The 12,878-nt window shown below is 41.0% G+C and overlaps 1 protein-coding gene across 2 annotated transcripts in view; it reads left to right on the top strand.

Moving 5' to 3' along the window:
- KPNA3 (karyopherin subunit alpha 3) overlaps nucleotides 1-12,878 on the top strand; it is a 79,786-nt gene that overhangs the window by 38,263 nt on the left and 28,645 nt on the right. For both annotated transcript variants that reach the window (XM_068267152.1, XM_068267153.1), the window contains exons 2-6: nucleotides 2,152-2,196; nucleotides 3,870-3,959; nucleotides 10,276-10,305; nucleotides 12,223-12,275; nucleotides 12,415-12,510. In XM_068267152.1, the coding sequence (XP_068123253.1) occupies nucleotides 2,152-2,196; nucleotides 3,870-3,959; nucleotides 10,276-10,305; nucleotides 12,223-12,275; nucleotides 12,415-12,510 (314 nt within the window). The remainder of the gene's footprint in view (nucleotides 1-2,151; nucleotides 2,197-3,869; nucleotides 3,960-10,275; nucleotides 10,306-12,222; nucleotides 12,276-12,414; nucleotides 12,511-12,878) is intronic.

Raw genomic sequence — 12,878 nt, forward strand, 5'->3', positions numbered from 1 at the left:
AGTCGCTCTGATGCTCCGGGTCCCGCCGGCGGCCACTTCCGGTTTCGCCGTCAGGACCCGTCAGGCTGGGGAACGTGGCTCATGCTTACAAAATAGCACCCCTATGCGGCCATATGTCCGCATACGGGTGCCTATGCGGACATATGGCCGCATAGGGGGTGCTATTTTGGCTGGGAACGCGTAGCATGAGCCGCGTTCCCCAGCCTGACGGGTCCTGACGGCGAAACCGGAAGTGGCCGCCGGCGGGACCCGGAGCATCAGAGCGACTCGTCGTGGGCACCGATCAGCTGCAGGGGGCTGAGGTAAGCCCCAGGTGAGTAAAACTCAATTTTTTTTCCTCACTTAAGGTTCACTTTAATCTAATACTTACCATGGCTGTGGATTTTGTACAAAAATCATCTTGACTCCTCAGGTTATGAAACCACTGACTCCAACTCCGACTCTAGGTACCCAAAATTGTTCCTACTCCACAGCCCTGCTAATATATTCTGCCCGTAGTCAAAGTTCCATTTCCCATTATAGTGAAGTACACCTCCTAGGTTTACTGTGATCTTTGCCTCACATTTTATACAAAGCCTGCCTACTTCCATCAATAAGGTGACCATACACAACTCTATTACTTTTTTTCCTACAGTGCTTTCACCTAAGCCCCATACACATGCTAGATTACTGTAATCGCCCCATGGGCATCGATCCGCCAGATAAATCAACTCAGCCAAGTGAAGGCCAATAACTTTTACCACTTCACCTGCCCACTGTGTGACATCATATTGGGCAAACTGACGGGTTTTGCACTAATCCATCTCCTCTGGGGTAGATTCAAATGACTTGTACAAATATACTGGCAAGCCTAGTTCCTTGAATGCACACTATTCTGTCGGTTGGATTGTGCCACTGCAGTCCGGGTAGTGCTTTTGAAAAATAAGGAATCCCTGAGAATCCCCCATGAGGCAATGGATAAGTGCCAAACTCATCAGATTTGTCAGATAATGATTTTGCTACCTACTGTAAATGTCAGTGACATGGGGGGAAAAGTTATAGTGCATTAACTCTCAGATAATGTATTTTAAAAAATCTTTACAAATTTTTTTTTAGCCACTTCACACTAAATGGAAGGATGTATTTTTACAGTTTTTTTTTTTTTTTTTTTAATTCCCAAAGCATATACATACACATCTATCTCCAGTCTCCTCAATACACTTCTTTTAAAGGTAGCCATACACTAGTCGATTTGCCATCAGATCAACCAACAGATAGATCCCTCTCTGATCGAATCTGATCAGAGAGGGATCGTATGGCTGCCTTTACTGCAAACAGATTGTGAGTCAATTTCAGCATACATTACCTGATCCGGCCGGTGCGAGTCCCCCAGTCTCCGCTGTCGTCTTCTCCGCGCTCGGGTCCAGGGCTCCAGCTTCACTTCCTGTCCGGGAAAGTTTAAACAGTAGAGGGCGCTCTACTGTTTAAACTTCCTGTCGGGACAGGAAGAAGTAAAGCCTGCCGGAACCTAGCGGAGAAGGAGCAGCGGTGACACGTGCCAACGGAGCAGGTAATGTATTGCCGCTAGCGTCGGACATTCGAACGCCGCTATAGACGCACTCCCCGACCCGCTGGCGATCGAGCGAAAATTTCCGGACGGATCGACAGGAAGGATCGATTTCGGACGGAAATCGATCATTCGGTCAGCGTTTGCGCAACGATTTCACAGCAGATTCGATCACAGTGATCAAATCTGCTGTATGTCGGCGGGAAAATTGTTAAGTGTATGTGCCCCTTAACAATGATCCGTGAGAATCCTTTCCCTTCTGGGTGTAGGCTATGGATTATCAGCCTGCCTTGCTTCTATGGCCAGATACTCTGTATATGGAGGGACCCACATGTGATAAAGCAAAACCATCCACACCATCCATTTTAGTTTGTAGTTTGTGTTTTTCCTTCTCACTTTTTATTAGTTTTGGGAAATTGTAAGTATTTTCTGAATCTGTGAAGTTTATCAGTTCTCACTACTGTTTTGTATAATCCATAATGTAAAACAGATTGCACTGGTGAAAGTGTAATGGTGAGCACAGATTTCTGCACTGGAATTCTATAAGATGATTGTTTTCTGTAATGCCCGAGAAATTCTAAGCGATTTTTATTTTTTCTCTCTAGACTATGCGAAGACACAGAAATGAAGTGACAGTTGAGCTTCGAAAGGTAACTAAAAGAAAAAGGAACATTTGGTCATTGTATGTATTGCTGAAAAAAACTGAAAATAAACTGAGATAAACAATTGTATCTACTACTTCTAAAATGACTTTGTATCCCGCAGTTTTATTGTATGTTTAAAAGCTCAAAAAGTAAATTTAATGTTTTGTCTTAGCTCAGTGACAGTCTTTCCCTGTCCCAGAAATAAAATAGGTAAACTATTTATTTTTAATCTATTCCCTGTACTCAAAAGCGCTGTAATGCCCTATCATTGAGGGTAAAGCAGCCCATACACTCAGCCGATTTTCTGGCCGATCGATCCCGATCGATCGATCAATCGATTGCAAATCGGTTGGCCAATCGACCGATCGACGGCCGATTTCGATGGATTTCCATCGAACTTGCAAGGTGGAAAATTTAGGTCGATCTGATGAGATTGCTTATCAGTTTGCATTGGCCTTAATGGAAATCTGATGGCAAAAAAATGCCATCAGATCGAATTTCAATAGATTTCAAACTGAAATCTATTGGAATTCTATCCTGGTAAAAAATGTTCTAAAAACGCATCAGATAGATCATCAGATGCATTTCTTATCTATCTGCTGCCAATCTGACGAGTGTATGGGCACCTTTATGCTATAGTTCATCTAGGTTCTGACTGGAGAGAAACTGTTAGGCTACGTTCACATCATGAAACGCAGATGGCCGTGCATTTGTAAGCATTGCGACCGCACGGCCATCTGCGTTTGTATGCGTTGCGTGGCTGATCCCATTCACTAAAAGTGAATGGGTCAGCCGCGCGTTTTGGTAAAAAATGCATGCAGCATTCGTTCCTGGACCGCATTGGTACAGAACGCATGCAGTGTGAACATCAGACAGTGCAATCTATGCACTGTCTGATGTCGTGCATGTCTGCCTTCTGCACGCGTTGCCGAAATCCGGACGGCAACACGTGCAGTGTGAACGGCGCCTTACTTGCATACTTAAATATTTGACACTTTCAGGCAGAAAATGAAAATAAGGATCACAGCTTAGTTATCTGTATGCTTGGCACTGTACATACATGTTTATCTCATCATGTTACCTCAGGTACGCCCACAAAACATGTTCATGCAATAATTGTATGGATGTGTACATATGGATTTTAATTTTTTTTTTTTTTTCCATAATTCCTTTCTCATTACATCAGCTTTTTTCACCTAGTTTAAAGCACTGTGTGTACCCATTTTTCACTTTCAGTACTATGGGAAGGATAGCATCACTTTCACACCTGTGAGGTTATACCTTTTAGGGCACTGATGGAAAATATTTCCAGATTAAAACACACTTTCTTGACAAATGAATGTTTGGTGTACGAAGCAATACCTACATGCATAGCTGTAACGTAGATGAGATGTCAGCTTTGCACCACTCAGTAACCACACACAATGGGTAAACAGTGAGTCAGAGGCTTCCCATCTCTGAGCTGACATTTGTAAATGTGAGCTGCTCGGTAAAAAAGAAAAAAACTGTCAAGTTTGTGATGATGATTTTTTTTTTTTTTTAATTGGAAGATATGTGCAAGTGTTGTGCAGAAATTTGAAAATTCATCCTGGCCCTTTGCGTGGCAATGTTACTTGGTTAAACGGGCTGTACTGAAATGGTGGCTTTTTCCAGTAATCATTTCTTGTTTATCTTTGTAGAACAAAAGAGATGAACACCTGCTGAAAAAGAGAAACGTTCCACAAGAAGAAAGCTTAGAGGACTCTGACGTTGATGGAGATTTCAAATCTGTAGGTTTTATTCATTTCTTAGCAGAAATGTGGCTTTTCCAGTTAAATGTTAACTACTTAAAGGACCGTCAGTGTAAAAACACTATGCCAATTAAGACCAGAGATGAAATATAAAACCATGATGTAAACAGTGGCTTTTTACCCCTTTATGAGAATGCAAGACCTAGTATTGGCCCAGTGATGTGGCACGGGGGAGTGGCCATTTTGGGTAAGGCAATGGAAGAGGCGTGTTTAGACCTTAGTAGCAGAGGTGTTGTGTAAATCTCCCACATTTTCACTAGATACAGGAAACTGCATCATCACTGTGTGTTTGTGAAGAACTGCTTTGTGCAGAGAATCAGACTACTAGTCTGGAAGGGGTAATTAGGTTTTCGTTTTAATATTATGTCCTGTGAAGTGTTGTTGGTGATGGTTTAGAAGCTCTACAAATAATAGATAGCAGCGCTATCCTGAGAGTAGTTTGTGACATTCTTTCCTCTCCGTACATCTGCAGTCTGTAATGCAGCATATAGGTTATGGCGGAAGAATTGCACACGCTGATATCTTATGACAGCGCTGCTATTCGAAACTCTGCATTTTTTATTTTTTTTGAAGATGTGGCCGTCTGGTGCAGACTTGGGATGGAGGGGAGACGAGAAAGCAGCTGAAGGCAGAATTGATTGTCTTCTAGAGTTTGCAAACTTGTCAGGAATGATATCCCAGTCTGCGAGAAGCCATACTCCTGCTTTGCATAAGCTCCGCCCCATCTGAGCTAAGCTCCATCTTCGAAAATTCGACTCTGTTATCAAACGGGAGCAGATTGGACATGTCGGAAATAATTGCCCGATTCCTGGCAACAGAATAGGAAATATTGTGTGTACCCAGCATCACTCACTTAGCTGTTTGTTCTGGTGCTCCGTATGTGTTCAATTTCCTAGCTATTTGGCATGGTTTACCCCATTGAGATAAGGGTGATCACTCCATCTGAACTCCGTGAAGCTGGCCCCCCTACAATCAGTACAAATAAAAATCTCATCATGTTTGTTTAGTGATGCATGCTTTTTGTGCCCGTTTGTACTGCCTTCTATTTGAAGATGATGGCATTATTTTTTCCCGGGCAATAGCCCAGCCTCTGTACAACAGCCTACGGACATGAAACTGGTACCGTTTTGTAGTGATGTGTTTGTGCTGCAAAAATCATCTTTCTATCTTATAGAATAGAATAATAGTTTTTGAAATATTGAAGTTCTTACAAATGTGAAAGGTTCACTCAGGCTAGGCTCGCACTGGGAGCTGAGCTATGTTCCCTGTAAGAACAGGAACGCAATGGAATGAAAAAGTTGCACCGCTTGTTATGCGACCTTTGCGTTGAATAGTCAATGTATGTTTCACTGCCACTATGAGGCCTCGTTTCCATCTATGCGCTTCTGTCCGCTTTTCAACAACATGTATCAATCTGTAACATTGATGTGCTGATAAAAAGCGGATAGAAGCGCACTAAGTGGAAACAAGGCCTTAAAGGACAACTGAAACGAGAGGGATATGGAGGCTACCATATTTATTTCCTTTTAAGAAATGCCATTTATCTGGCTTTCCTGTTGATCCCCTGCCTCTAGTACTTTTGGCCCTAGAGCCTGAACAAGCATACAGCAGATCAGGTGTTTCTGACATTATTGTCAAATCTGAGCAGAACAACCAGGCAACTGGTACTGTTTTAAAGTAAATAAATATTGCAGCTTCCATACTCACCCCGCAAGCCAGTCCGCCAAAATTGCCCCCCTCTTGCTGCTAATCAGGCTCCGAAATGGACCTTTTATAGCTGCATATCACAGCTTTACGTAAAGGGGGTGGGGTTAGCTTTAGGAGAGGGGTCTAAAACCCATTTTACACGATTCGATTACGATTCTATTTACGATTCGTTTAAATCCAACATGTCCGATCGGGATGCGATTCGATTCAGTTCGATTTGCAATTGCAAAACAATGGCAAATTGAATTGCATCGAATCCTGATTGGACATGTCTGATTTAATCGAATCGTAAATAGAATCGTACAAAGAATCGTATCGTGTAGATTGGGCTTAAAGGTTAGGCACTGATGGGGGGGGGGGTTAGGGTTAGGCACCACTATTGAAGGGTTCTAGGTTTAGCGATATTTTACTAGCTGCAATCTCTTTGCGCCCTTTTTTTTCCAGGAAAGGTTTTTCATGTATGCCTTTACACTGTTGTAGGGAGGCTGAGTGAACGTTTGACCTTTATAAAAAATTGAATATCTCAATACCTATAAAGGGTAGTAAGGTGACGCTTGCAGCAGAAACACAGCTCTACACAACCATACCATTTTTATTTCCATAGGCTGTTGTACAGGGGCAGGGTGAGATTATTGTCCGGGGCAAAATGAAGTTCTATTATCTTCAAAGTGAAAGCAGCACCAATCTTAAAATTCTTGCAGCGCAAATTGGCACAAACGTAATACTAACCAGACCTGATGTCATTTTTTATTTGTGCTGATTGTAGGGGGGACCAGCTTCACAGATCCCTCCAGCTGATGTGTACTCATCCCTAGTACACCCACTGATGAGCAAAGTAGTTTCAGTAAAACTAGAGAATGTAGCTGTGTGCACTAATGCATGAAGTCTGTTACACCAAGCCATATACTGTACTAATGTCATGATATTCAGGAAGCTAGTTATAGCATCTGAAGATTGAAGTTAGAAAAGGATTTAAAATCCAAGTTCACATTATTTTATGCATTTAATTGTTTTAAAAGTGCGCAAATTATTAAAATTGCATTATTTACAATGCAAATGAAAAATGTTCACTGCGCCAGTTACCAATTCATAAAAAAGTTAAGCTCTAAGCTTACTCAGTCTGAATCCATGTCTTATGATAGATTGTGATTTAGCAGAGGCATGGCTTCAGCTGGAAAAGCAATTGACAGCACTTCTTGCCTACCGTCCTTCTAACTTCCATCTTGCCTGTACGTTTTCAAGCTGATTGAGTGTGGGCTGAGGTTCTATGAATTGGTTCAGATAGTTTCTGTTTGCAAAATGTTTTTTTTTGTTTTTGTTTTTTTGCAACCATTTTTATGCATAATTAAGTGTATTGCTTAAGTCAGGAAAATCTATGAACTAGACTTTGATGACATTCAATGGCAACATTGCATGTTCTGTAACATGACATCTTTCTTAGAGATGTTTGCACTAAAGTGGCATTTCAGTTTTAGTGTTTTTTTTTAAAAAAAAAGTGGAAAGCAATTATATTGGTGTGGCACGCGTCCAATAAATGTGTGTGCGTCAAGATGTACTTGACATAATAATAATAATAATGCTCATAGGAAGACTTACTCAGTGAACGCCAGCTTTCGTAAGGGGTCAGAAATTGAATGGTGATGGCCTTTGCTGGATTTTAGCACGCTTAACACTGCCAGGCCGTCCAGAGACGGCCTGTAATTTTGGAATGACTTTATATTTTTATTTAGGTTTTATACCACAAACCTGTTTTTTTTAATCAGAACATGAAATATTACACTTTTTTAAGAGGGCACTTTATTACTATTTAGTGTTAATCTAGCGACATCTTTCGCAGCACTGTATATGGTCACTTAAAGGGACACTATGGTCGAAAAACTTTAAAATTTAAAATGCGTGCAAACGTAGACAAGTAAGAATTTTCTCCTATGTTGCTGTCACTTACAGTAAGTAGTAGCAATCTGCCATAAGTGACAGGTTTTGGACTAGTCCATCTCTTCATAGGTAATTCTCAGCAAGGCTTTTATTCTTTATAAAAAATATTCTCTAAAAAGAATTTAAACAATTATGCTGGACAGCCTCCCTGCTCGCTACAGTTTTTTTTTTTTTTGGCAGGTGGACAGAGCAAGTGCCATTCACAAAGGCCTGGTGCACACCAAAAACCGCTAGCAGATCCGCAAAATGCTAGCAGATTTTGAAACACTTTTTCTTCTTTTTCTGTAGCGTTTCAGCTAGCATTTTGCGGTTTTGTGAAGCGTTTTTGGTGTAGTAGATTTCATGTATTGATACAGTAAAGCTGTTACTGAAAAGCTACTGTAACAAAAAACGCCTGGCAAACCGCTCTGAAGTGCCGTTTTTCAGAGCGGTTTGCGTTTTTCCTATACTTAACATTGAGGCAGAAACGCCTCCGCAATCCAAAATCTGCAGCAGCCCGGGAGTATTTTCTGCAAAACGCCTCCCGCTCTGGTGTGCACCAGCCCATTGAAATACATTACCCAAGCGTATCCGCAGCCGCAAGCGGATCGCAAAACGCAGCCGAACCGCTCTGGTGTGCACTAGGCCTAAGAGCTTTTGAAAAAAAATAAATCCCTGAGAATCCCCCCATGAAGAGATGGACTAGTCCAAAACCTGCCGCTTCTGTCAGATTCTACTACCTATTGTAAGTGACAGCAACATAAGAGAAAAGTAATTTATGGCTCATCTTACTCTGGAAAAAATGTACTTCTTATTTATCGGTTTGCACAGATTTTACAATTTTTTGCCATAGTGCCTCTAACTGTCCCTCAGAGGGGCTCACAATCTAATCCCTACCATAGTCCTATTTCTATGTATCATGTAGTATGTGTCCTAGTCTAGGGCCAGGTTTTTAGGATGTGGGAGGAAACTCGGGCAGACACGGAGAAGAACATACATACTGTGTGCAAATAGTGCCCAGGCATGGATTCCAACCAGGGAGAGTGCTAACCACTACGCCACCCTACTGCCCATATGTCACTGTAGCAACATATAGTAGAATGCTGTCAATTATTCGGGTTACCCACTTATACAGTTAATTATCATGGTTTCAGCATCAGTAACACGTCTAAATATATTGCTGTATATTGGCATGAAGCACACTCCTCCCATTGATTTTCAGCCTAGGCTTTTTAGCTATTAGGAATTTCTGAGAGACCAGGTATTTTCACTGGCTTTGGGTTTTCAGTAAACAAACATTCCACAGAGATGTACCTGACAGGACCAAAGATATTGCCACCTGTGATAAATTTCAGAATATAATTCGGGGTGGGGAAAAATTTTACAATGGCTATACACTCACTTATTTTATAAGTGAATAAAAAAAAGCAACCTTACTTATTGTTTTTCACTGTAGTTCTTCTTCAGTCGATACGTTTGGAACTATAACATTTACTCATTTCAGAGCTATTTAGTAAATAATTCCAACAAATATATCCTAATTCATCAGGAAATTGTCTTCTATAACATTGTGTGGTTTTTATATAGCGCTGACCTCTTATCTGCTAAGTTTACCACAGCACTAAAGCAAGTGTTCTACTTTATAAAATGTTTGTTTAGGCATTATACTAAGCTTATCACTTTATATGCATGCTATTATCTGATGTTTGTTTGGATCAGGATCTCCTGATGCTGTAGGTTAACCTTTTTCTTTTGTTTCATTAAAAAGAAAAAACGCAAATAAAAATAAGTTTATAAAAAAAGGTTTTAGACAAACAGCAGGTGGAGCTACAGAAAAAAAAATATTAGATTGGGAAATTTTGTGTTCTAAAAAAAACAAAGTTCTTGTTTAAGAACAAAGCATAGTCAATAAAAAAAATCGAAACACTAAAGGTGCGTACACACGTCAGATAAAAGTCTTTGGAAAATGAAAGATCACAGACCAATTTTACCCCCTTCCATGTAGTATGAGAGCCATACCTACACAGTCTATTCTATTGAGCTGAACTTCCCATCAGATAAAAATCTTTGCAAGATGCTGCACACAAAGATGCTGTACACACGCAACAGATCAGTGTCTGCAAAAGATCAATCCCTGCAAAAGATCCATTCCTGCAGAGTGCATTCATAGTCTATGATATCTGCAGATCCTCATACACACCTTGTTTAATGGACATTCATCTGCAGATCAGACAATTATCTGCCGATCTGAAGATCCAACCTGGTGGATCTGGTCTACAGATAATTGTCCGTTAAACAAGGTGTGTATGATGATCTGCAGATATCATAGACTATGAATGCATTTTGCAGGAACAGATCTTTTGCAGATACTGATCTTTTGTGTCTGTACAGCATCTTTGTGTGCAGCATGTTGCAAAGATTTTTATCTGATGGGGAGTTCAGCTCCATAGAATAGACTGTGTAGAGTATGGCTCTCATAATACATGAAAGGGGGTAAAATTGGTCTGTGATCTTTCATTTTCCAAAGACTTTTATCTGACGTGTGTACCCACCTTTAATATCCTATGCATTACCTTTGAGTTTTTTCAGTCTGTGGGAAGAGTGGGTATGTGCAGTTTATTGACATGGATAAAATTATTATTAAAACTAATGTACTTGTATGTATGTTTTGCAGCAAAATATAACACTAGAAGCAATACTACAGGTATGTGCCATTTATTTGTTGTACAGAGTAATATTTGTAAGTTGAGATGCAAACCATGCAAAAAATGATTCTCAGGTTTTACTCCGTCCTGCAGTGAATATCGTATTAAGAAATCAGCATAGTGTTTTAAATCCTACTGCTATAGTATTTTGTACCTTGCTACGGCATCATTAAAGCAATTTTTTTTATGTGCTATTCGAGACAATTGCAATATTTATATGGTTATTAACATTGCTAATTATTTTGCAACTTGGCTCTTGCTGAAAATGCTGTTGTACACTATGGCCTCGATTCATAAAGCATTACCTCATGCGGTAATGCTGAAAACAGCAGACTTTACCGACCACTTAGCAAAATGTCAATTCATAAAGGCTGTTACCGCATGAAAAGCTGACATTACCGACCAGGGAGATAAATTACCGACTTGGCTGCAGTTACCGACAACACATGTCAGTAAATTGTCAGCAAATGTCAATTCATAAAGCCTTCAACAAGCGGTAAGCCTGGCGGTAGTTACCGACACCTCTAGTGAGGCGATAACAAGTTACTGACAGCTCTGATGAATGCAAAAGTGCAGAGAGCCGAAGTCTGTTTGAGTCATCAGTGCAGAGAGCCCTCTGTGTGAATCATTTGAGCAGGCAGGGAAAGACTGTGTGACTCATCTGTCTGAGTCATCAGCGGAGAGAGCCGTCTGTGTGAATCATTTCTGCAGGGCAAAGGGAGAATCGAGGCACTGCTCTACTCTACCGCTCAATAGGCTGCGGTAATTTACCGACCTCCAAGGGCAGCTGGGGAAATCTTTATGAATTAGCACACAGACCGGGAAAATACCGAGTGCGGTATTTTCCCAACAAGATTTTTTTATCACACTGCTGTTTATGAATCGAGGCCAATGTTTCAAGTGATTGCTCTCCTAATTCAGTATAGTTTTCAGCACAAAGCTTTTTTTCAGTAGAGACCTGCATCGAGTCAGGTATCCGTAGATTACCTGAAATGTGGGTCGGGGTTTGGGTACCTGTAATGATTTTAATTGAGTTGTAGGTCACGTAGAGGGGTTTGGTTTAGGTAGTGAAAGCAAGCAAAAGACCATTCTGTGTCTTTTGCTTCACAAAATCCATGATTGCTGCTGGCACCAAATGCTGACTTGTTTTTTTGCTGCTCATCTTTAATGCCAGCAGACTCTCTTAAAGGAAACCTTAGACAATGGGGATAGAAAAATTCATACTTGCTTGGGGCTGCATCCAGCCCCATGAATTCCGTTGCTTCCCTCACTGTCCTTCTGGTTCTGCAATCCTTCCTGTTAGTACGGCTTTAGTCACGCCAATCGGGCTGCACTGTGCATGCGTGATCCCCTCACTGGGAGGGTCCAGCACCTGTGCAGGCGCAGAGCGCTCCCAGCAACAGGAGCCTTATGGGGGAGGGGGGAACGTGCATGTGCAGCCCAACTGTCACGACTAAAGCCTTACTCTAACAGAAAGGGTGGCAAATGAACGGAGCCGCCCAAGAGGATGGCAAGGGAGCCCATGGAGTTCATAAGGCTGGAGGAGGCCCCGGGTAAATAAGAATTCTTTTTGTCTCAGGTACACTTTAAGCCGAGACTTCCCCTCCCTCCACACTAGTACAGATCTGACTGGTTAACACTACAACCACTTTTCTAAGCACCACCAATTTGAGAGCATTAATGTAATGCTAAACAGAAACATGTTTACGCTTGAATCCTTTCGTTTTTAACATTTTAAAGTTGGAATTTTGACACTTTTTTTTAATGAACTTAGAAAATAGCAGAGCCAGTTGTTGGCCAGCAACTAGCTGGACAGAATGTCATGCTTTTCCATCAGTCAGCATTGAGTTCAGCTTTAATTGTAATCCTCAGACTGTTCACAAATCGTTTACAAATGACTTGTATTTTTGTTGCAGAATGCCGTCAGTGATAATCCAGCAACCCAGCTCAGTGCTGTACAGGCAGCTAGGTACTGTGTACTCCTGTTGTCTTTCTGTTCCGTTTGGATGATTAATTTGTGTTTTGTTCTGTTTATATTTCACAGAACTCTCTATAGCAGTAATTATAGTTGTAGAGTGCAAGCTAATTCTGTGCTTTTTCTGTTACAGAAAGCTGTTATCAAGTGACAGAAATCCTCCCATTGACGACCTCATAAAATCTGGAATCCTGCCCATACTGGTGAAATGTTTAGAGGCAGATGATAAGTGAGTTTTAAACAATTTGCTTTTTGTGAATGCATTCCCATTGGTGGAACGGTGTCTAACTTGGACTTTAATTGACACACGAGAGATGTAGTGTGTGAGTTGTAATGTCGGTAGGTTTTGCAGTTTTGAGTCCATATTATTACCTCATTTCCTGGTGTTTCTAATTGATGGTGTGCACAACAGGGAAATAGATCTAAAAAGCAACACGAATGATGGAATGATTTTCCACATCACTAAAGACCTTTTTATTTCTGTCTTTATCCTCTCCCCGGTGACTTAATAAAGGGGTTGCTTTGCATTTGTTAGGAAATTTAAGAGGTACCTCAGGTGAAATTTTTCACATAAAACAGTAGAATCAATTTGCATGT

This window comes from Hyperolius riggenbachi, chromosome 2 (assembly GCF_040937935.1).
Source record: "Hyperolius riggenbachi isolate aHypRig1 chromosome 2, aHypRig1.pri, whole genome shotgun sequence".
NCBI lineage: Eukaryota > Metazoa > Chordata > Amphibia > Anura > Hyperoliidae > Hyperolius > Hyperolius riggenbachi.